A 25,440-nucleotide genomic window follows, 5' to 3' on the forward strand; every position below is an offset into this window, starting at 1 on the left:
AGTGAGGGGAGAGGTGTGGGCGCAAGTTTTGCATTTCTTGCGGTTGCAGGGGAATGTGCCGGGAGTGGAGGTTGGGTTGGTGGGGGGTGTGGACCTGACGAGGTAGTCGCGGAGGGAGTGGTCTTTTCGGAACGCTGATAGGGGAGGGGAGGGAAATATATCCTTGCTGGTGAGGTCTATTTGGAGACCTTATTGCCCAGCCTTATTTCCCAAGAGTAGGTCAAGTTTTGCACCTTCTCTGGTAGGTACATGCTTAACAAATTCCTCTCCATCTAAACCCTTTACACTATGGCAGTCCCAGTCTATGTTTGGAAAGTTAAAATCCCCTACCATAACCACCCTATTATTCTTACAGATAGCTGAGACCTCCTTACAAGTTTGTTTCTCAATTTCCCTCTGACTGTTAGGGAGTCTACAGTACAATCCCAATAAGGCGATCATCCCTTTCTTATTTCTCAGTTCCACCCAAATAACTTCCCTGGATGTATTTTCAGGAATATCCTCCCTCAGCTCAGCTGTAATGCTATCTTCTATCTAAAACACCACTCCCCCTCCTCTCTTGCCCTGCTTTCTATCCTCCTAATAGCATTTGTATTCTGGAACATTAAGCTGCCAGTCTTGTCCATCCCTGAGCCGCATCTCTCTAATTGCTTTGATATCCCATTCCTATGTGCCTAATCATGCCCTGAGTCCACCTGTTCTCCCTGTTCAGCTCTTGCATTGAAATAAATGCAGTTCAATTTGTCAGAGTCAAGAGTGTGGTGCTGGAATAGCACAGCAGGTCAGGCAGCATTGGAGGAGTAGAAAAATGGACGTTTCAAGTTCCTGATGAGGGGCTTATGCCCGAAATGTTGATTGTCCTGCTCTTCAGATGCTGTCTGACCTGCTGTGCTATTCCAGCACCACACTCTCGACTCTGACCTCTAGCATTTGCAGTCCTCACTTTCTACTAGCTTAATTTGTCATCCTACCTTTTTCTTTTTGTTCCTGCTGGCCCTGAATGTTTGACTCACTCCTCCCAACTGTGCCAGTCTCAGATTGATCTCTTTCCTCACTATCTCCCTCGGTCCCACCACCCCACCATACTATTTTAAATCCTCCCAAGCAGCTCCCAGATGGTGTATTTTTCCATTCCAATTCAGGTGCAATCTGTCTTCCTTGTGCATTTCGCTTCTATGCCAGAAGAGATTCCTATGATCTAGAAATCTGAACCCTTCTTCCCTGCACCAGCTCCTCAACCACGCATTCATCTGTTCTAACTTCCTATTACCACCCTCTAGGACCTCCTTTTTAAATTCCTGCTCAGCTTTGCATATTTTCCCTTCAGAATCTCATCCTTTTTTTTCCTTCCCATGTCATTGTACACATTGGAAATAATGACCTCCTGTTGGTCCCTCTCCCTGTTTCAGAACATTCTGCACCCTCTCCAAGCTATCCTTTATCCTGGCACCAGGGAGGCAACACACCATCCTGATCTTTTGCTGCTGGCTGCAGAAATGTCTCTCTGTGCCTCTGACTAGAGAGTTCTCTATCACAATCATTTGGAACCCAACATACCCCTCATTACAATAGCGCCAGACTCAATGCCAGAAACTTGGCTGTTTGTGCTGCATTGCCCTGAGAGTCCATCACCCCCTATGTTTTCCAAAACAGCATACTTGTTTTACATGGGGGCAGCCACAGGAGACTCCTGCACTACCTGTCTACCCCTCCTATCTTTCCTAGAGTTAACACACCTACCTAAGTGTATCTGCGCCTTTTCTCCCTTTCTATAACTGCCATTCATCACACATCTAGCTCTTGTAAGTTCCTCATTGCCTCGAGCTGCCACTCCAACTGATCCATGTGATATGATAGGATTCACAGCCAAAGGCACTCCTTGCAGACATAATCAGACAGAAACATGGAAACTCTCCCTAAACTCCCACATCCAACAGGAAGAGCATGTCACTCTACTAAAGACCATCTTTGCCCCTTCACAATCTACAGACCCAGAAAATAGCACTGTCTTATTGCTTTTTTTAAAAAAAGTAGTGCTCCAGGCTAACTTATGGTTTATATTTTTAACATTTAATCAAGAGACAGATTTCAATAAAACATGGCAGGGAAATTTGCTAGAACTGCTTGGGAGGATTTAAACTAGTAAGTTGGGAGATAGCCAGGGAGATAGTGAGGAAAGACGGCGGCATGGTGGCGCAGTGGTTAGCACTGCTGCCTCACAGCGCCAGAGACCCGGGTTCAATTCCCGACTAGGCAACTGACTGTGTAGAGTTTGCACGTTCTCCCCGTGTCTGCGTGGGTTTCCTCCGGGTGCTCCGGTTTCCTCCCACAGTCCAAAGATGTGCAGGTCAGGTGAATTGGCCATGCTAAATTGCCCGTAGTGTTAGGTAAAAGGGGTAAATGTAGGGGAATGGGTGGGTTGCGCTTCGGCGGGTCAGTGTGGACTTGTTGGGCCGAAGGGTCTGTTTCCACACTGTAATCTAAAAAAAGAGAGATCGCTCTGAGACGGGTACAGCTGAGAACAGAAGTGAGTCAAACAGTCAGGGCAGGCAGGGACAAGGTAGGACTAATAAATTAAACTGAATTTATTTCAATGCAAGGGGCCTAACAGGGAAGGCAGATGAACTCAGGGCATGGTTAGGAAAATGGGACTGGGATATCATAGCAATTACAGAAACATGGCTCAGGAATGGGCAGGACTGGCAGCTGAATGTTCCAGTATACAAATGCTACAGGAAGGATAGAAAGAGGAGGGGGAGTGGCATTTTTGATAAAGGATAGCATTGCAACCGTGCTAAGGGAGGATATTCCCGGAAATACATCCAGGGAAGTTATTTGGGTGGAACTGAGAAATAAGAAAGTGATGATCACCTTATTGGGATTGTATTATAGACCCCCCAATAGTCAGAGGGAAATTGAGAAACAAACTTGTAAGGAGATCTTAGCTATCTGTTAGAATAATAGGGTGGTTATGGTAGGGGATTTTAACTTTCCAAACATCGACTGGGATTGCCATAGTGTTAAAGGTTTAGATGGAGAGGAATTTCTTAAGTGTGCACAAGAAACTTTTCTGATTCAGTATGTGGATGTACCTACTAGAGAAGGTGCAAAACTTGACCGACTCTTGGGAAATAAGGCAGGGCAGGGGACTGAGGTGTCAGTGGGAGAGCACTTTGGGGCCAGTGACCATAATTCTATTCATTTTAAAATAGTGATGGAAAAGGATAGACCAGATCTAAAAGTTGAAGTTCTAAATTGGAGAAAGGCCAATTTTGGCGGTATTAGGCAAGAACTTTCGAAAGCTGATTGGAAGCAGATGTTCGCAGGTAAAGGGACGGCTGGAAAATGGGAAGCCTTCAGAAATGAGATAACGAGAATCCAGAGAAAGAATATTCCTGTCAGGGTGAAAGGGAAGGCTGGTAGGTATAGGGAATGCTGGATGACGAAAGAAATTGAGGGTTTGTATAAGAAAAAGGAGGAGGTATATGTCAGGTACAGACAGGATAGATTGAGTGAATCCTTAGAGTATAAAGAAAGTAGAAGTATACTTAAGAGGAAAATCAGGAGGGCAAAACGGGGACATGAGAGCTTTGGCAAATAGAATTAAGGAGAATCCAAAAGGGTTTTACAAATATATGAAGGGCAAAAGGGTAACTAGGGAGAGAATAGGGCCCCTCAAAGATCAGCAAGGCGGCCTTTGTGTGGAGCCAGCAAAAATGGGGGAGATACTAAATGAATATTTTGCATCAGTATTTACTGTGGAAAAGGTTATGGAAGGTATAGACTGTAGGGAAATAGATGGTGACATCTTGCAAAATGTCCAGATTACAGAGCAGGAAGTGCTGGATGTCTTGAAACGGTTAAAGGTGGATAAATCCCCCGGACCTGATCAGGTGTACCCGAGAACTCTATGGGAAGCTGGAGAAGTGATTGCTGGGCCTCTTGCTGAGATATTTGTGTCATCGATAGTCACAGGTGAGGTGCCTGAAGACTGGAGGTTGGCGAACATGGTGCCACTGTTTAAGAAGGGTCGTAAAGAAAAGCGAGGGAACTATTGACCGGTGAACCTGACCTCGGTGGTGGGCAAGTTGTTGGAGGGAATCCTGAGGGACAGGATGTACATGTATTTGGAAAGGCACGGACTGATTCGGGACAGTCAACATGACTTTGTGCGTGGGAAATCATGTCTCACAAACTTGATTGCGTTTTTTTGATGAAGTAACAAAGAAGATTGAGGGCAGAGCGATAGATGTGATCTAGATGGACTTCAGTAAGGCGTTCAACAAGGTTCCCCATGGGAGACTGATTAGCAAGGTTAGATCTCATGGAATACACTGAGAACTAGCCATTTGGATACAGAACTGGCTCAAAGGTAGAAGACAGAGGGTGGTGGTGGAGGGTTGTTTTTCAGACTGGAGGCCTGTGACCAGTGGAGTGCCACAAGGATCTGTGATGGGCCCTCTACTTTTTGTCATTTACATAAATGATTTGGATGCGAGCACAAGAGGTACAGTTCGTAAGTTTGCAGATGACACCAAAATTGGAGGTGTAGTGGACAGTGAAGAGGGTTACCTCAGATTACAACAGGATCTGGACCAGATGGGCCAATGGGCTGAGAAGTGGCAGATGGAGTTTAATTCAGATAAATGTGAGGTGCTGCATTTTGGGAAAGCAAATCTTAGCAGGACTTATACACTTAATGATAAGGTCCTAGGGATTGTTGCTGAACAAAGAGACCTTGGAATGCAGGTTCATAGCTCCTTGAAAGTGGAGTCGCAGGTAGATAGGATAGTGAAGGTGTTTGGTATGTTTTCCTTTATTGGTCAGAGTATTGAGTACAGGAGTTGGGAGGTCATGTTGCGGCTGTATAGGACATTGGTTAGGCCACTGTTGGAATATTGCGTGCAATTCTTGTCTCCTTCCTATTGGAAAGATGTTGTGAAACTTGAAAGGGTTCAGAAACGATTTACAAGGATGTTGCCAGGGTTGGAGGATTTGAGCTACAGGGAGAGGCTGAACAGGCTGGGGCTGTTTTCCCTGGAGCGTCGGAGGTTGAGGGGTGACCTGAGAGGTGTATAAAATTATGAGGGGCATGGATAGGATAAATAGACAAAGTCTTTTCCCTGGGGTCGGGGAGTCCAGAACTAGAGGGCATAGGTTTAGGGTGAGAGGGGAAAGATATAAAAGAGACCTAAGGGGCAAAGTTTTCACCCAGAGAGTGGTACGTGTATGGAATGAGCTGCCAGAGGATGTGGTGGAGGCTGGTACAATTGCAACATTTAAGAGGCATCTGGATGGATATATGAATAGGAAGGGTTTGGAGGGATATGGGCCGGGCGCTGGCAGGTGGGACTAGATTGGGTTGGGATATTGGTCGGCATGGACTGGTTAGACCGAATTGTCTTTTTCCATGCTGTACATCTCTATGACTCTATATAATCTAGAAAGTGCCTACTCTAATCATGACTGTATTAACAGTGGTATTCTCCCCAGTCTCCCAGCCAATATTTATTCCTCAACCTACATTACTAAAACATTGGTTTTCTGTATTTGCCTGCAAAAAAGCACATTAATTTGTTGAGGTTTGTTAAATATTTTGAGATGTCAAGAAAGGTACCTTTATGACCACAAACTCCCCCTTTCATATTACATAACGCCACTGTACTGCTGTTGAAAAAATATCTTTATGATAGGGAAAAAAAAGTTGTCTTCTGAAGTAATGATGAATCAGTTTAACACTCTGCATACATTAATGGCAGAGAAGGCTTGTGATGCACAGCTATAAATATCACCATATGACGCAGGCAGCTGAAGACACTGATTACCACTGCTGTTCCATCCCTCCCCTCACTGGCCAATGTAGTATAAAGGATATTAGAGTATTTTCTGGGTCTGCTCGCATCATTATTTCCTCAACTGGGATCTGCTGTTGATGCAACTTTGTTAGCAAGAACAAGCCAATATAACTAGATCCATTAGTCCTAAGAGGCTTGCCCTTGAATTGACGTTCATTGGATTTCACTTTCTTGCTATTTAGCCTACAATGTGTGGGTACCAATGCAATGAAATTTTTGTATGAGTAGTTCTTTTGTGTGCAAATGTTGAACATAAAATTGGTCAGATTATTTGTTTCCATTTTAGGGGGCTGGCTTTAGAATTCTCTTACATTTGCTTGCATGCAGACACTGCTCCAAAGTGTACAGGTAATGCTTAAAGATCAGAAGCAAGCATTTTACTGAAATAATGCAGAGTTGCAAATGTCTGCCATTTGGTCGACAGCACCCAAGACTTATTGAAACCCAAGCAAACCACCTCTGTTACTTTTATTTCCCTGTAAGAACATTCTGGTTTGTAATTGATTGAGTTAGTAAAGTGATTGATATCACCGTCCACCGATTGGTGTTATTATGGAATGTACTTCCTAGATTTATGGAGCAACCTTTTTAAAGATTTGATTTCTGCTTGCTCATGTTCAAGCCACAGCTTGTGAAGTTGTAAAGCCTGTAAAAACTACTTGTAATTATAATTTGTGCAAGCAACATTAGGAGTTAACCTGTGGAAAGTGGAAGAATGGACACGAGACACAGTAGAAATTGAGCCAAGTGCATAGGCTTGGCAATCAATTTAATAATGAGTTCTTGTAATGGACATGCAAGGGAGTCGCAAGTGGTTCAGATTTCTTGAACAGTTTTGCAGAAGCAGTCTGTAACCAGTGCCCACTAACTGGAAGTGAAAGAATAAATTGCTAATTACTGCAAGATTAAAGAGATTCTTGTTCTAATTTTTTTTCAATTACTTCAGTTTTGTTGTTCTCTGCTCAGATGATGTTTTGAATTTGGTGTACTTGAATCTGTCATTAGTTGATACACCTGTATACAACAACAATCCAAAGCTGCTACTATATTCTAACTTGTGAAAGTGTTACTCACTCATAATCCTTGTGCTTAAACTGACTTCTGGCCCCAGTTTTAAGGTTCTCTTGTTTTGAAGTTTTTCCATTGCCTTGTTTCCTTCCTCCCGTCTCTAGCTTCCTCCAGCCCTACAAACCTGTGAATTATTGCTCCAACTCAAGCCCTTGTCTATCCAAAATTTTAATTGCTTTCTATTTCTGACTCTAAGCCATAATTTCCTCTCTCAACCCCTTTGCCTCTCGTTCTTTCACCTCATCTGACATCAATTTGAAATCCAGCTTTTTCGACCAAACATTCGGTCATTTGTCTTGGTATCTACTCCAGTGGATTGATGTGAGATTTTTATTGCTGACATGTCTATGAAGCATTCTTCTACTTTTAAAGATATTATGAATGCAAATTCAGTAGTGTTATGATAAACAGCTTGTTCTTTATAGAATTTCTAATTTTTTTTGCAGTGAAATGTGTTTACTGTGCCACAAAAATGTCAACTTGAAATTCTCTTACCAAAATGGAGAGGAACTGTGCCAGATTTGTTGCACTGGTTGATGCTAACAATGTAGTTTATGTGGTCAATCTCTTTATTTCACCAAATCTGATTTGGACTTGGACTGACTAGCTGGGGAATTTAATTCTTCAGGGAAGTTGATATTCCCAGACAACCTAAACAAAAATACTCTTTCTCTTGATTGTTGGGTGAATTACATGCAGTACGTAATAAGGAGGAAGTGTTTGCAAATGCAGATGGATTATTCTTACTTTGCAATATTTTTTGCATGTAGACAGAGAAAAGGATCACACTTCAACATCACGGCCAAACAGCCCTCGTCTTCAAAAGATTTCCCCAAATGGCTCCAGCAGTGTCGGCAATATCAGCCGAAATTGTAATCCACCCACCATCGATGGGACATGCAAATCGGGAGGAGAAATGGTTTTTGTCTACGAAAATGTCAAAGAAGGCACTCGAAGCATCCGCACTTCAGAACGGGTTACGCTGATTGTTGACAACACCAGATTTGTTGTGGATCCTTCTATTTTCACTGCACAACCCAATACAATGCTGGGCAGGTGAGCTACTGCAAGAGTTGGGGTAGACTATTCCAGTGATTACCAACCTTTTCAGTACTGAGGCTAAATTCAATGAGACAAACAATTCCACGACTCGCGCATTTCATTCATCTGCACTGATTACTCACGAATATCACATTTACTTGTGTTTACTGCCATAGTAAGAACGGAGAAACTGAATTATCAGTGAGTCCACACCCCTCCAAAAAAAAAATCGCCATGCACGCCATTGTGGAGCCCAATCACAACCAACACCAGTCACTGGTAATTGTAACTGCACGCACACCCCCACCCCAAAGACATTTGCAGGGCTCGGGTATGGCGATGAGCCAAACTCTGCTCCAACAGAGGGGCAGCTTTGTGCACTGCAGATACCACACTTCCCACATTCTAAGCTCCACTTGGCATTGCCCAAATAACCTGTGGTAACAGCACTCTGTGATCTGGCTAGTTCACCCCAACAAAAGGGCAAAGCCCAAAAATGAAAGACCTAACTGCTCTACACACTGAGTGACAGTGCCATTCACCAATCAGATGCTGGGAGCTATTTACCCACCCTGCCAACTCCATGATGTCAGCAGCTAAAGCAGCACTGCTTCCTGAAAATTTTGCAGCACCTTCTTAACTTATCATGCACATTATTCAAAAACTACTGGACTAATCAGACTGATTTGACATTCTTTTGGATTATGGCTGGTCAACTGCGACAACACTGCTTTTCCACACTTCACCCCCACACCCTCCGATGTTATCTATGATTTCTTGAACATGATCAATAAATGAGCTGCCGTCAAGGGTTGAGAAATCTAAAGGCTCATCACCCTCTGGGTCAAGAAATTCCTCCACATCGGAGTGTGAAATGTCAATCCTTAATCTGTATTTATGTTCCCTGCTCTGGACTCACCATCCAAGAGAGACACTATCGCTATACACCTTGTCACTCTGTTAGGGTTGTAACTTTCAATTCGATGACTTTTCATTCTTCAAAACCTTCAAATACAAGCCAGCTCCCTCAGACTCTTCTAAGACAATCCTGCTAACCCAGAGGTTGATACAGTAAGCCTCATTTTAATTCCCTCTATATCCTGGCCTGGATACAACCAAAATTGTACGCAGTACTCCAGGTGCAATCTAATCAAGGTGGTATACAATTGCAGCAAGATATCTTCACTACTGTAATCAAATTCCATTGTAATGAAGGCCACCATGCCATTGTCATTCTAATTGCTTGCTGTAGCGCACTTCCCAACCCCTCATGATTTATGAAATGTTCTGTTTACTTCCTACCAAAGTGGATAACTTCGCATTTATTCAGTCTGTTTCATGGGCCATAAACTTGCTCATTCACTTAGTCTGTCCCTTGATGCTTATTCACAACTTACATTTGCATCTAGTTGTTATCAGCAAATTTGGAAACATTACATGTTGTTCACGCATTCAAGTTTCCATAGATTATGAACAGCTGAGAGCACAACTTTGCACTTGTGGTATTTTACAAGGAATAGCCCATCATGCTGAAAATGACCTGTTCACTCTTAATGTCTGTTTTCTATCCATTAACCAATTGTTTGTACCAATATATTACTCTGAATCCCGTGTGCTGTAATTTCTTTTTTTATTGACCTCCTGTGAAACTTTATTATCGAGACATTGAGAGCTCCAGCACAGGAAAAGGCACTTCAGCCCATGCGGTCAAAAACATCCTCCTATTGGCAGAAAGTTAACAGGTCTATGTTCTCCATTTTCTGTCTTCCTCCCTTCATGAGTAGATTTCTTACTTTCCAGTCTGCAGGAATCTTTTCAGATTTTGTAAAATTTTGAAAGATAACAATCAATGCATTCACCATTTCTGTAGCCACATCTTTCAGTACTCTGGGATGTACCTTAACTAGTCCAGGGAATTTAATAATCCAATTATTTATTTATTCATTCATTCAATTCACTTACGTTTTTGTGTTACCTCATTTCAAAAACATGTCCCCTCATGTTTTATTCGCCTTCCTTCAACTTTCCAATCCTAAATTGTTTAAAGTTGAGAAGGTATATTGTCCTTCAGATTCGATTCTGCTGCTTAATTAATTCATTGAATATGTGATAGTAGCTCCAGTGTCAGTATCTGTCAGGCATTGCTAATTCAAAACATGTAATGCTTTTCCCTTTAACATGATTAGGGTGTCTAGAAGCAGCTGATAAATATGTTGTTAACCACAATGTTCTGTGTTCCTGCAGGATGTTTGGATCGGGGAGAGAACACAATTTTACACGTCCAAATGAAAAAGGAGAGTACGAGGTGGCAGAAGGAATCAGTTCCACAGTATTTCGAGCTATTTTGGTAAGTCCGTAATATTGAAACAAACTCCCAGTGAATGTCTTTTAAGAAGCAAACCAGTGTTCTGCTCTACATGAGAATGTGTAGCAAAATAAATTTGGGTCATTACTCTTAACAGCTTAATTTAAAGCACATTGAATACAATGCAAGTAATCAGTTTTTTCAATCACCTAAGTGTTTCAAACAATTTGAACTCGCGGTCAACTTGTGAGCAATTATTAATTCATTAGTGATGCTCCACTTTGAGAATAATTTTGAACTAGCCTTCAGTCAGCAAGATACTGATGTGAGCAAAAATGGATTCCAAGGGTTGATTTCTGGAATATCTATTAACAGCTTTTCTGCATAACTTTATTTTGGTCCTGTGTTCAGGAGGCTCCCCAGCGATCAACAGAAGCTCAAGAGTAGTTTTTATCACAGGGCTGACCTTATGGTTGAATAATGCAGTTCCTTCTGTTCAGTCTGACCCATTGAAAGAGAAGAGATACCTGTGATGTTCTTAAGGAATTAATGACTGATTTGTTAATCTGCTTTGTTCTCATTTCCTGTGTACCCATACCCATTTTATGCAATGCCAGAAAATACTGGAGTAAGGCAGAGAATATTTCTGTTTGCAAGAGAGTGGAGATAAAACTAAATATAACTGTTATCCAGGATACGATTTTTGTTACTTTATTTGCTTTGTCAAGTGCCTTTTCTTTCCAAATCGCGAACTTGAATGTTGGAAAACGGGGTCTGACAGTTAATTCCCTAGTTCAAATTTGAAATTGCCTGCTGAATATTACCTCAGTTTCCTGATAAATCATCTCAATAGGATGCTGCTATGTCTTGAGCATTTTTCTTACTTTGTGGTTTCCATTCCTCCTTTAGCTACATAATCATAGCAGTTAATAGATACTGACGGCTGCTATCATTGGAAAGCACATTTTGTTCTATTTATTCTGGTTGCGAACATCATTGACATGACCGGTTTATTCCCCATCCTCTGATAGCCCTTGACAAGGTGAGCCATGACATTAACTCCCTGCAGTCAGTGAGGTGTAAGTTTTTGATTTAAGTGGTGTGTGCCAACATTTTGACCCAGTGAAAGCACAGGCACGGCAGTATATTTCCAGGTCATAATCAAATTTGCAGATTTTGCTATATGGCCCCTTGAGCCGTCTCTGCCATTAAATAAGGTTATGGCTGCTCAATCATTCAGGCCTGATTTTTGATCTCAACTCCACTTAACTGCCCAACTTTTACATATTTTAAATGTGTTAGATTCCAACAATCTCTGCCTAAACCTGTCCAATAACTGTGCACTTGCAGGTGTCTGTAATAAAGAATTCCAAAGATTCCTAGTCTTCTGAGGAGAGAAATGTTTCCTTACATAAGTCAGAACTGACCGAACCTTTATTCTTAGCGTGTACTTTTTAGTTTTAGATTATCCAAACAGAGAAACAGCCTCACTCTCGGCCCTGTTTTGGTCTTTCAGGAATCCGTATTTATTTGTACTGTTCTATTCCTTTTTATGGTTATCATTGGTGCTGTCACAGTCTGTTTTATATTTTTTTGTTTTCTGTCAAATATCATTCTGCATAAATCGACGTAGGATGTAAGAACATAATTTTTTCAATGCCAAAAGTGTTGGTTTTAGATGTACTTGGTATAAGTAAATCTCCCTCTTTATTCAGCTGTTCTGTGCATCCATTAGTAATCATCAGTTTTTCATCCCACAAATCCATATATTACTTTATCACTGGGTACAAGGGATCAAGGCAATGTGGGCAGTGTTATGAAGAAGTGTGGGAGTTTAAGACCTGTCCACCCTGCATCACATGTTAACGATACCTTAAAGTGGCAACCACCCACACTGGTGGCTTTACACTTTGTGTGTAAGTCACCCTCTGGTTTTTGAGATCCTTTTGAGGCTTCAAAGGTCAACCGAAATGCTGAGATCTACAGTAGATTTTCTCCATATTGTTTATTAGGTCATCCTCTTCTGGATTCTAAAACTCTCCCACTCCTCAAGTTTACTACTCATGGCAATATTATGAATTTATTTTAATAGAAACATTGAAAAGTTGCAGCATAGAAACAGGCAATTCAACTCGTATCTACACTAGCTGAACAAATTAGATACCCATTCCGATGTCACTTAGCAGCACTTGGTCAGTAGCGAGTTCCAGGTGCAGATCCAGGTTCCACTTAAATGAGTTGAAGGTTTCTGCCTAAACTGGGCAGCAAACTCCAGACACCCACCACTCTCTCAGTTGAAAATGTTTCTGCTCATGTCTCCTCTAATCCTTCTACCAAATCTCTTTAGTCCTTCTACCAATCACCTTAAATCTGTACTCCCTCGTAATCTATAACATTCTTAGTTAGCTACAGATAGATCTGTTATGGAGAGTTTATTTCACGATTGAATGTATATTTGTCAACACTCATTTAAATATTTCATTACATTTTTTACCATTGCTTATCTGCCACGGTATAATTTAATCTATCCTTCAGATGTATCATCTTTAATTTGCCCATCATTCCTACATGATTGGTTTTATTTAAAACTATAATATGTTATAACTGTGCCATTCTCAAACTCAATGTGAATTCATTATATTAAGATCATCCTTCCCCAGAGGATCCCTTGCTTTGAAATACTAATTAACTAGATCTAATTGCACAAGGTAAGATCTCAAATAGCCTGTTCCCTGGTTGGTTCCATGAACTCATCCCCCAAATTAGTTCTGCCAATTTAATTGAGTCTCTTTGAAGATTCAAATCCTCCTTGAATTTTTTGTTTATTATCTCTTATTTCTTGAATAATCTGTTTAATAATGCAGCTTCTGTTAGTGATCTTTAAACTACTGTCACCAGAGTTTTCTGGCCCTTGTTATTTCTTATCTACATCTATGATTGGTCGTCTTGCTCATAGGAATTTCGGAACAAGGTTAGGCCTTTCAAGACTGTTAAGCTATTGTGATATCATGGCTGATTTGTGGCCTAATGTAAATACCTGAATTTTCACCCATTTCCCTTAATGCTTAACAAAAAAAATGATCTATCTCAGATTTAAAATTAAGAATTAATGTAGCACCCACTGCTGCCTTGTGCAAGAGAGTTCCAGACACCTCCACCCCCCGCCCTGCCCAACCCAACCCATTATGTATAGAAGTGCTTTTTAACACCTCTTCTGAGTGGTCTGGCACTAATTCTCAGATTATGCCCCCAGTTCTATAATCCACAACTCGTAGAAATAGTTCCCCAACTAGTGGAAATAGTTAGCTTTATCTTCTGTGTTTTCCTATTAATGTCTTTAAGTATATCTGTACTCCCACCTCAGCACATTTTTAATTATTGTCTTTTCAAAAGGTTTGTATTTATTTCTCAATCTTGATCACCATGCAACAACACATCCGAATTAGTAATAAATCAAACCCATTTAACCCAAAAATGCCATTAATTTATCTATCTTGTTATAGTTGCTTTGGGTAAGCAGATAAAGTACCGTTACTTGCTTGTCATCAATATGGGAAAACTGATGGTGACCATAATATGGGATAGGATACATATACACTTAAAGAAAAAGGAGTTAACACTGTCCAATTGACTATGGCTTTGTCAAGGGCAGGTCACGTTTGACAAATTTTAAGTGTGTTCTTCGATAGGGAGACGCAGGCAATGGATGAGGATAGTGCTGTAGATCTTGTACATTTGGGCGTTAAGAAGGCATTTGATACAATGCCACGTGGCAGGTTGTTTTGCAAATTAAAAAAGTTTGGGATTGATAAATCCTTGACAGCATGGATTAGAAATTGGCTAAAAGATAGGAAACTGAGGGTAGATATAAATGGATATCTCTGACTGAAGAAGAGTTGAAACTGATGTTCCTGAGGGATTGGTGTTAGAGCCCTTACCTTTTCTGATTTATGGAAACAATTTGGAGATCAGTGTTGTGGACAAAATCTCTAAATTTGTCAATGATGCTAAGCCAAGGAGAATAGTGAATTGTGAGGATGACGCTGAGCATCTTCAGAGAGACATTGACAAATTGGCCAAATGGGCAGTCCCCAGCAAATAAATTGCATTAAAAAGAAATAAGGTACAAGGAACATGGAGAGACAATACAGGCTCAATGGTACAACTCCGAGGCGAGTACAGGTGCAGAGGGACCTTGGGGTCAAGTGCATAATTCTCTGAAGATTGCACAGCAAGTTTGAAACCGTTGTTGAGAAGGATTATAGAATCCTTGGGTTTATAAATAGAGATGTAGAGTATAAAAACAAGGAAGTGATGCTATGCTTATATCAATCATTAATCAGACCACATTTGGACCATTGAGTTAAGTTCTAGATACTTTATTTAAGGATATTAAAGTCATGGAGAGAGCGCAGAGAAGATTTGCGAGAACGATATCAGGAATGAAGGTTTTTAGATACAAGGCAAGGTCAGAAAGATTGGGCTTATTCTCGAAGATTGAGGTGATCTTACTGAGTTATTAAAAATTTTGACAGGGTAAAGAATGATATTCTGTTTCCACTAGGTGGCATGTCAGTAACTAGGAAGTCGATTTCAAGATTGTCAGCAAGAGAGCTAAAAGTGAGATGAGGAGAAACTCCTTACCTCAGAGTTATTAGGATTGTGAATGTGCTGCTTAGGAGAGCGGTGGAGGCAGATTCCGCAGGAAGTTTCAAAAGAGTTTAACTTCTTTTGAAAGTGATGAATTTAGGGGCTTCGGAGATGAGGCTGAAGAATGGGATTAGCAGGGTGGCTGTTTCAGAAGCTGGTACAGACACAATGGGCTGACTGGAACCCTTCTGTAAAATTATATTTCTCTCAGATTTAATTTTTCCCGAGTTCGACCCTGTTTACTGAAACCCTATTTTCAGCAAACTGTCTGTCACATCTGGTTTAATCCAATGGAATGACTTCTCTTTCCCAGTACAGATGTAGTCCTGCCACTCAAAACCACCCTCTCCCAATGTCCCCACTAATACCACTGTTTGTGCCAGATATTCAACTCTGTAATGGAATTTGCCACTTGTTAACCTTTGGTAGAAATAGAGAAATTGTCATTTGAGATTCTGCTTTTTAAAACGGTGTTGTAGCTGCTCCAAATCCCCAAGTGGACTATTATTTCTAGCTCTGTCTATGTTGCTGAGCTGTACCCTCACCACTCATTACCTATTCTGTTTTCATAGCCCAACCATCTAGTGCCTTTGCAATTTCCTTTTGAAATTATGGATTATCTTCTTTTCCATCACTCTCTTGTAGGCAATGAATTCCAGATCATTATTCACACTGCATCAAAAAGAACTTCTCAAGCCCAACATGTATCACTTTTCCAAGGGGAGTATCTTTGCACATTGCTGCCTTGTATTTTATAGTTGGTTAGCACAACAGCCATAGTCTTCCACATTGCACCCTTCCCTACCAGTTGCGATTTCTAGAGGGGTGGAAATGGCACAACAATGATAATGGGCCTGATTTGCAGTCTTGCTACCAACCCCCGTGTTGGAATGCTATCCATCATTGACAGCTCCTCTGGAAAAAGACCTGCCAAGGTTACGTGCCTCTTGCCATCTAATTGTTGCGTCACCCATAGTATGAACTCTAAAACGTAGCTGAGGAAGTTGGAGGCTGGCGACTTACTTGCAAAAAATCAGCTTCTCAATCTGTATTTCCTCATCACCTGTTGCCAATATTTTGAAGATCAGAGGACAATAAAGCAATTTAAACCTGATGAGTTTGACTTTTCACAAACTGTCTTGGAGAATTCCAATCAATTGCATTTCAAAAGAAACAAATTCTGTGCTAGTCAACAACAAACCAATTTTTGTTTCTTTTGCAGCTTTCGAGATCCTTTAAGAATGAATCCACATTTTTTTTAGAATTTGCCAATCTTTTATCTTGTTGTTTTCAGACATCATGTCTGAGTTTTCACGAATACAAAACTTCCCAAAAATTCCGACTTGATATCAAACCAAAGCAGAGCTGTTCAAAGATGCTTGGTATTTGCATCAACTCGTTTACACTCTTTGTGAGTCAGAAAATGTTTTCCTGGTCATTGTTTATCTGAAATTAATATGACTCAGCCCAGAGCTAGAGCCATCTATATTTTGTTTAGTTTAAACTGCATCACATCTTTGAGTGAATAGTTTCTGCAAATCTCAACCACTAATTTTGATTAAAAATACCATTAGGTCAAAAATATAGCTGCTTTCAATTTGTATTGCTAACCCCTATCTCAACATGCTCTGCCACTTTCAACAAGTTCTGTGCACAGATCCCTCTGTTCCTGCATCTCCTTCAGAATTGTAAACTTTATTTTATTTTTGCCCTTTCTTGTTGTGTTGATAAGTTTATAGGACTTGTACTTTTCTGTAAAATTACATCTGCCAGGTATTTGCCTGATCCACGAGCCTCTTGAGAAGTCTGTTTCGTTTCCCTTTCAGGTCAAACTATTTCTTGAGTTTTGACATTGCAAATTTTGAACTTGTGCCTTGTACCCCATTCATTTATTCAAAGCCCTCACTATCTATCTTTGTTTGAAATCAGTTAAGCACATTAATACAAGATAGGAATAAAGTATGTAATTTAGGGGAAGTAGTTTGGTTCAATTATCTTTTGCCCTCTAATCCCACGCTATCTGAAAGCTACAATTGGTCTTGACTTTCACGCAGAATAAAACAGTTTTTCTAAAAAAAAAAGACTGGGACGAATAGCTTTACTTTGCTTAGAAACTGCACCTTGGATATGTTGCTTTCTGCAGTTTTCAGTACAGTAGCTTTCATTTGTACTCCTGTGTAGTTTCTTTGGTGTATCGTTTGATAGTTGCTTCAAGTAGCAAAATCTCTTTTGCCATTTCAGGCATTACTGCACTGATTCACCTTGTTTCACTTTGTCATTTTAGCTCCTGTTTGTAAATTTGTACATTTGTTTTCAGGATTACTACAAGACTGGCATAATCCGCTGTCCTGATGGGATCTCAATACCTGAACTGAGAGAAGCTTGTGACTACCTCTGTATCTCTTTTGATTACAGTACTATCAAATGCAGAGATCTCAGTAAGTACGTCAGCAGTATCGCAGGAAAGCTTAAAGTATTTTCAGTCATGATGCTCAATAATATCATTTTTTAATGTAGACTGCATAATTTGCTAACATCGAACAGCACAAAAGGCAGCCATTTGTTCTATCCGCTTGCGCTGGTTCTTCAGAAGAGGTCTCCAGTGATTCCACCTCCTTCCCTCCTTCTCCATTGCATTGATAATTGGCATTGTGATGAATAATTGAATTGAACTTCAAAAGTGTTCGGCTCCTTCAAAGTTCCTTGATTTTTATTTTTGTAAAATTAATAGCTTTTACAATACATTTTATTAATTTGTAACATGCTTGCTTTGTTTCACACTATAAATGCTATATTACTTTTATTAATGGTCAGTGCCCCAATACTTTTATTAGGAAAATGAGGCAAGGCAGTGTAAACTAGAGGTTACAATTTGAAAGCGGGTGCAGGAATGGGGAGGTCTGTTATTGTGATTTGAGGTAGATTTATCTGTAGCCTTCACAAGGGAATTGGATAAGCACATGATAAAGATTTCACAAGGTGACAGGGCTGGCAAGTGAGGAGCTGAATTCCTGTTGCAGAGAAGCACTGTGGACCTGATGAACTCCATGGGCAATTTTTCTCCTGTAACCATTCAGTGATAATTATTTTCCTTGGCTACCAAATATCGTAAATATTGGTCTTATGGTAAGAATGTCCAAAACCTCATTTGAAATCTCCCTTTATCAATCTCCTCTCCACTTTCATTCCTATTTGCATGCTGTTCTAAAGCCCAATTTCAAAATTGATAGAATGTAGAAAGGCAGTAACAGTAACATTTTTGGAGGTAGTGTCGGAATAGAAACACCTAGGGGGAGAAAGCCCACAAATATTTGAAGGTAGTAGAACATCTGAGAGCTTTTCTTTTCTTTTTTTTAAAAAAAAAGCAGCTAGGAAGCTTGATATAAATAGAGGCATGGAGTGTAAAAGTACAAAGAAGTGTTGAATAAAGAAGCAGATCCCAGTTGGAGTGTTACACCCAATTGAGTGCCACACTTGAGAAAGATGTCAAAAACTCAGACGGTGTCAATTATAGCTATTGCTTTAGAGCAGGGAAAATATAGAAGACATCTGACAATGTATTAAACGTATGAAGGGCTTGAGGGAGGGAGGAACTGTGACAAAATGGTCTGTTGTCAAAGGATTCAGATTTAAGTCTTATCAGCAGAAGAACCAGAGGTGAGATGAGAATTTGTTTAATGCATTGGGTTGTGGTCTGGAGTGCTCTGTTTGAAGGGATTGAAGAAGACTTAATAGACCAATTGAATGGAGAGCATTTTAGAGTACTTTTGAACTATTGTAAAATCTGTTTGCATCAATTGTTGAAACACCTGTGGACCTGGATAGCTTGAAAAGGCTGCACAGTTATTCTTGCAAACAAGCAGCTGCCTTTTACCCCATTCAGGACTGGGGAATGCAGGGTGGGATGGCAATGGGGGATAGAGGTGAAGCCATAGATTCATAGAGATGTACAGCATAAGGAACAATTACTTTTTTGTTGCGGCAAGAAGACAAGATTCTTAGCCATAGTTCACAAAGGATCGTGGGGCATTTCTCGCCATTAGAGAGAGGCAATTGGGTCTGTATAACTTGAAGGTAATCACTGTACAAGCATGGGATAAAGTGAGAAGGCAAGCCTCCATGAATAACCGCATGCTGCACAGGAATGAAACCTTTTACTGTTGGCTTTATTGGACATGGCAATGGCAAGTAAAGCATGATTAGTGCAAGCCACTCGCAGGCCAATCTTTTCCCTTCTTCCTGCTGTTGAGGAGGATGTTCCAATTGTCTTGTGCCAGAAATAACTAGGATGCACACAGCGATAATCTCCCTGTTCTCAAACCTGTGAGGGACAGGTATTTGCCCTTCAGTCTTTGAAACTGAAGAATAATTACTTGACTGGTTGATATGTTTTGAGTTAAAAAGCTGGGATTGTTCATTCACTTCTGCATTGGCTGTCCAGTAGAACAATTATTAAATGGGCTTTTTATTTTAAGGTGCTCTCATGCATGAACTCTCCAACGATGGCGCACGCAAACAGTTTGAATCCTACTTGGAGGAAATGATACTTCCACTGATGGTGGCAAGTGCCCAGAGTGGTGATCGAGAGTGCCACATCGTAGTATTAACCGATGATGATGTGGTTGACTGGGATGAGGAGTATCCACCCCAAATGGGAGAGGAGTATTCGCAAAGTAAGCTATCAGCTTGATGCTGTGTAATCCCACTACATTAATCTTGGCTTTTTCTTTATTCATGCAATTTTTAATGCATAGCACAGCTTCAGAAGCACGTTTGGAGGCAGTGTTTTTCATAAGCCTTCTGTTCACATTTCTCTACTGATCCCATCTGCCATTTATCTTTTTCAGTTCTCAGTTCTTGGATATCTTTTCTCATGTTATGTTTTTGTTTGCTGCTTTGAAAGTTTTTAAAGTTCTAGTTTGTTCTTAGCAGGGAGTTAATGTTCGTTTGGAATATGTATAAATTGCCAATCTCATTGAAGAAGCTCTATTGTTCTTTTGAACAATGGAATACTAAAGCATTGCAGATCAGTACAGCATTGATCTGCCACAGTTGCTTGTGGGTTTCCAGTGATATAGAGCTAATGGTGCCAAGTACTGCTGTCAAGTTGGCATAACTATCTATTGGGCTTAGGGTTGCTTTGTCCATCTGTGTAGATGGCTTGCAGTGTAGATGGCTTGCATTTTATCATCTATAATTTTCTTTAGTTAGAACAGCTCAGTGGGATAATGTTTTTGCCTCTGCAGACAGTACATTTAAGTCCTAATCCAGAGATCTGAGCACAAAATTTAAGCCAACATTTCATTCTGGTGCTGCACTGTTTGAGGTGCTATCTTTCGGTTGAAATATTAAATTGGAGCCCCATCAGCCACCTCCGATGTATGTAGAAGATCTCAGTGCATTCTCTCAAAGACTGAAGTTGTTCAACCAACATCTGAAAACCATAGATCATCTGGGCATTATCACATTGATATTTGTAAGAGCTTGCTATGTGAAAATTGGGTACTATATTTCCTATATTATTGCACTTTAAAAGTACTTTCTTGGCTATAATGTGCTTTGGAACATGCTACATTCATATTTTTTTAAAACTACTAATTTTGGTCAATCTTGATTCAACCTGATTGTTGTGAAACACATGAATAAATGAATTAGGAACTGAAGTATGCTACAAGTATCGTTTATCCACATGTCCAAAAACTAAAAAGACCTAAAAACTTAAGAACCTGAGCAGATCTCTAGAGAGTGAATTTGGAGCCTTTGGGGGGGGTTAAAAAAACAACTTCTCTTGACCTGAATTTGTCAAAAAGAGAAGTTTTATTCAAAAGGCCTGAATGCTTTGTGCCCATAGTTCTGTTTGAGCCCTTTGGAAAAAAATTCACTTTTGGGTCTATTCAGGCCAAACAAGGTTTTTATTCCCAAAGGACTTGGACAGATCTAAATGGACCTATAACCGAAAATATCTGTTATCCAAAAAAAAAAATTGGTCCCAAGATCTTGGATAAAAGATTCCTGACTTATATTTGGCTCTTTAACCCTGCCCTGATATTCAGTGAGATTGTGGCTGATTAGTTTATATTCCAAATTCTGAATTTCCATCTCTCTATGATGACCTTAGATTCCTGTTAGGCTAGGGAATCGATCAACCTTTGACATACAAATATTTAATGCACCCCCAAGGTCACCTGCAAAGGCAGCATGTTTTAAAGTTGTGCATCTAGGGTGTAGATTTGCTCGCTGAGCTGTAGGTTTGATATCCAGATGTTTCATTACCTGGCTAGGTAACATCATCAGTGGCGACCTCCAAGTGAAGCGAAGCTGTAGTCTCCTGCTTTCTATTTATATCTTTCCTAGATGGGGTTCCTGGAGTTTGTGGTGATATCATTTCCTGTTCGTTTTCTGAGGGGTTGATAGATGGCATCTAGATCTATGTGCTTGTTTATGGCATTGTGGTTGGAGTGCCAGGCCTCTAGGAATTCTCTGGCATGTCTTTGCTTAGCCTGTCCCAGGATAGATGTCTTGTCTCAGTTGAAATGATGTCTTTTTCCATCCGTGTGTAGGGCTATGAGGAAGAGGGGGTCGTGTCTTTTTGTGGCTAGCTGGTGTTCATGAATCCTGGGTGGCTAACTTTCTTCCTGTTTGTCCTCTGTAGTGTTTGTGGCAGTCCTTGCATGGAATTTTATAGATGGCGTTGGTTTTGTCCATGGGTTGTACTGGGTCTTTTAAGTTTGTTAGTTTTTGTTTGAGAGTGTTGGTGGGTTTGTGTGCTACTAGGGTTCAGAGGGGTCTCAGTAGTCTGGCTGTCATTTCTGAAACTTCTTTGATATATGGTAAGGTGGTTAAGGTTTCTGGCTGTGTTTTGTCTGCTTGTTGTGGTTTGTTCTTGAGGAATATGTGCAGTGTTTTTTGAGTAACCGTTCTTCTTGAATACGTCGTATAGGTGGTTCTCCTCTGTTTTTCGAAGTTCGTCTGTGCTGCAGTGTGTGGTGGCTCGTTGGAATAGTGTTCTGATACAGCTTCGTGTGTGTGTGTTGGGATGGTTGCTGGTGTAGTTGAGTATTTGGTCAGTGTTTGTCGGTTTTCTGTATACGCAGGTTTGTAATTCTCCCTTGTCTTTTCTTTCTACTGTGACGTCCAGAAATGCGAATTTGTTGTCAGTTTCTTCCTCCTTGAACTTTATGCCTGTGAGGGTGTTGTTGATGATGTTAAATGTCTCTTCTATCTTGTTTCGTTTTGGGATGACAAAGGTGTCATCTACGTAGCGAACCCAAATTTTTGGTTTGATGATTGGTAGGGCTATTTGTTCTCGCCTTTGCATTACTGCTTCTGCTATAAATCCTGATAGCGGAGAACCCATGGGTGTGCCGTTGGTTTGTTTGTAGACTATGTTGTTGAAAGTGAAGTGGGTGGTGAGGCACAAGTCCATAGCTTCATGATGTTTTCATTGGTAATGTGGTTGGTGTGTGTGAGATGGTCTGTTCTAAAAGTGTGGCGAGTGTTTCCTTTGCTAGGTCGATGTTGATGGAGGTTTTTTTTTTAGATTAGATTACTTACAGTGTGGAAACAGGCCCTTCGGCCCAACAAGTCCACACCGACCTGCCGAAGCGCACCCACCCAGACCCATTCCCGTACACTTACCTCTGCACCTAACACTACAGGCAATTTAGCGTGGCCAATTCACGCTGTTACGTCGAACAGTGCTGTTACGTCGAATGAGATCATTGCTTCGTCTTCCTCTATTTTGGTGTTTTTGATGATTTTTAGGAATTCCTGGGTGGAGTGGATGGAGTGCTGCGACTCTTCTACTAGGTACTTCAGTCTTGCGTGTAATTCTTTGGCCAGTCTGTAAGTTGGTGTTTTGGGTAGTGAGACTATAGGTCTGAGGGGGGCTCCTGGTTTATGGATTTTTGGTAGTCCGTAGAATCGTGGGGTGTTGGTCCCGTCAGGTTTCATTTTCTGGAATTCCGTCTTGTTTAATTGTCCGGAATTGTGTAATTTTCTTAGCTGATATGTAATTTTATTTCCTAGTTGTGGGGTCGGGTCTAGCGCCACCTTTTGGTAGGTGTTGGTGTCTGCGAGTAGTGCATTGGCTTTCTCTATGTAGTCCCTTCTGTTCAGGATGACTGTGAGCCGACCTTTGTCTGCAGGTAATATAACTGTTTTTATCTTTTTTGAGGTTTTCTAGGGCTTTCTTTTCTTGTGTGTACAGTTTGTTTCCTTCCCTTTTTTGGCTCAGAGCAGGTGCAACTGTCTGTCTGATCGTTTGTTGTTTATTCCGTGAGTTTGTTGTCCTTCAATGTGGTTTCTAATGCCGCTAGGAAATCCTTCTTGTCAGCGTCTCAGTAATTGAAATTTAATCCTTTGACTAGTACCGCTTCTTCTGTGTCTGATAGGGTCCGGTCTGATAAGTTCTTTATCCATGCCCCTGTGTTATCGGTTTTTGTCTTTTTTTGTGAGTTTGTCAAGTTTTTTCTTCAGGTCCCGATTTTTCTTTATCTGTGTTTGTCGTTGTTTGGTGTTTATGGCTCGATCTACCGCGTCTGTCCATTCTTGATTTGTTGCTTGTTTGAGTAACGGTTTTTGGCACGCAATTTCCCTGTTGCATTTTCGGAGTCTGTGAAGAGCGTCATTGATTAGTTCTCGGAGCAGTTGCACCTACTCTGAGCCAAAAAAGGAAGGAAACAAACTGTACACACAAGAAAAGAAAGCCCTAGAAAACCTCAAAAAAGACAAAAACATCGTTATATTACCTGCAGACAAAGGTCGGATCGCAGTCATCCTGAACAGAAGGGACTACATAGAGAAAGCCAATGCACTACTCGCAGACACCAACACCTACCAAAAGGTGGCGCTAGACCCGACCCCACAACTAGGAAATAAAATTACATATCTCCTAAGAAAATTACACAATTCCGGACAATTAAACAAGACGGAATTCCAAAAAATGAAACCCGACGGGACCAACACCCCACGATTCTACGGACTACCAAAAATCCATAAACCAGGAGCCCCCCTCAGACCTATAGTCTCACTACCCGGAACACCAACTTGCAGACTGGCCAAAGAATTACACGCAAGACTGAAGTACCTAGTAGAGGAGTCACAGCATTCCATCCACTCCACCCAGGAATTCCTAAAAATCATCAAAAACACCAAAATAGAGGAAGACGAAGCAATGATCTCATTCGACGTAACAGCACTGTTCACCTCCATCAACATCGACCTAGCAAAGGAAACACTCGCCACACTTTTAGAACAGACCATCTCTCACACACCAACCACCATCAATCACATTACCAATGAAAACATCATGGAGCTAGTGGACCTGTGCCTCACCACCCACTTCACTTTCAACAACATAGTCTACAAACAAACCAACGGCACACCCATGGGATCTCCGCTATCAGGATTTATAGCAGCAGTAATGCAATGGCTAGAACAAACAGCCCTACCAATCATCAAACCAAAAATCTGGGTTCGCTACGTAGATGACACCTTTGTCATCACAAAACGAAACAAGATAGAGACATTTAACATCATCAACAACACCCTCACAGGCATAAAGTTCACCAAGGAGGAAGAAACTGATAACAAATTCGCATTTCTGGACGTCACAGTAGAAAGAAAAGACAAAGAATTACAAACCTGCGTATACAGAAAACCGACAAACACTGACCAAATACTCAACTACACCAGCAACCATCCCAACACACACAAACGAAGCTGTATCAGAACACTATTCCAACGAGCCACCACACACTGCAGCACAGACGAACTTCGAAAAACAGAGGAGAACCACCTATACGACGTATTCAAGAAGAACGGTTACTCAAAAAACACTGCACAGATTCCTCAAGAACAAACCACAACAAGCAGACAAAACACAGCCAGAAACCCTAACCACCTTACCATATATCAAAGAAGTTTCAGAAATGACAGCCAGACTACTGAGACCCCTCTGAATCCTAGTAGCACACAAACCCACCAACACTCTCAAACAAAAACTAACAAAAAGACCCAGTACAACCCATGGACAAAACCAACGTCATCTATAAAATTCCATGCAAGGACTGCCACAAACACTACGTAGGACAAACAGGAAGAAAGTTAGCCACCAGGATTCATGAACACCAGCTAGCCACAAAAAGACACGACCCCCTCTCCCTCATAGCTCTACACACGGATGGAAAAAACCACCATTTCGACTGAGACAAGACATCTATCCTGGGACAGGCTAAGCAAAGACATGCCCGAGAATTCCTAGAGGCCTGGCACTCCAACCACAATGCCATAAACAAGCACATAGATCGAGGTGCCATCTATCAACCCCTCAAAACGAACAGGAAATGATATTACAAACCCCCGGAACCCCATCCAGGAGAAAGATATAAATAGAAAGCAGGAGACTACAGCTTCGCTTCACTTGGAGGTCGCCACTGATGTTACCTAGCCAGGTAATGAAACGTCTGGATATCAAACCTACACCCTAAACCTCAACCTGAGCTACAAACCTTCACAGTT

At 41.0% G+C, this 25,440-nt stretch overlaps 1 protein-coding gene across 5 annotated transcripts in view; it reads left to right on the plus strand.

Annotated features, from left to right (window-relative positions):
• The window catches only part of LOC122557720 (BTB/POZ domain-containing protein 10), a 92,201-nt gene that overhangs the window by 50,686 nt on the left and 16,075 nt on the right, over positions 1 to 25,440 (plus strand). For all 5 annotated transcript variants that reach the window (XM_087996401.1, XM_087996403.1, XM_087996402.1 and 2 more), the window contains 4 exons: positions 7,694 to 7,979; positions 10,209 to 10,311; positions 17,237 to 17,357; positions 19,395 to 19,592. In XM_087996401.1, coding sequence (XP_087852527.1) covers positions 7,694 to 7,979; positions 10,209 to 10,311; positions 17,237 to 17,357; positions 19,395 to 19,592 — 708 coding nt within the window. The remainder of the gene's footprint in view (positions 1 to 7,693; positions 7,980 to 10,208; positions 10,312 to 17,236; positions 17,358 to 19,394; positions 19,593 to 25,440) is intronic.

Source organism: Chiloscyllium plagiosum, unplaced genomic scaffold, assembly GCF_037043375.1.
Source record: "Chiloscyllium plagiosum isolate Xiang-an unplaced genomic scaffold, Cpla_swu_hap1 HiC_scaffold_18, whole genome shotgun sequence".
NCBI lineage: Eukaryota > Metazoa > Chordata > Chondrichthyes > Orectolobiformes > Hemiscylliidae > Chiloscyllium > Chiloscyllium plagiosum.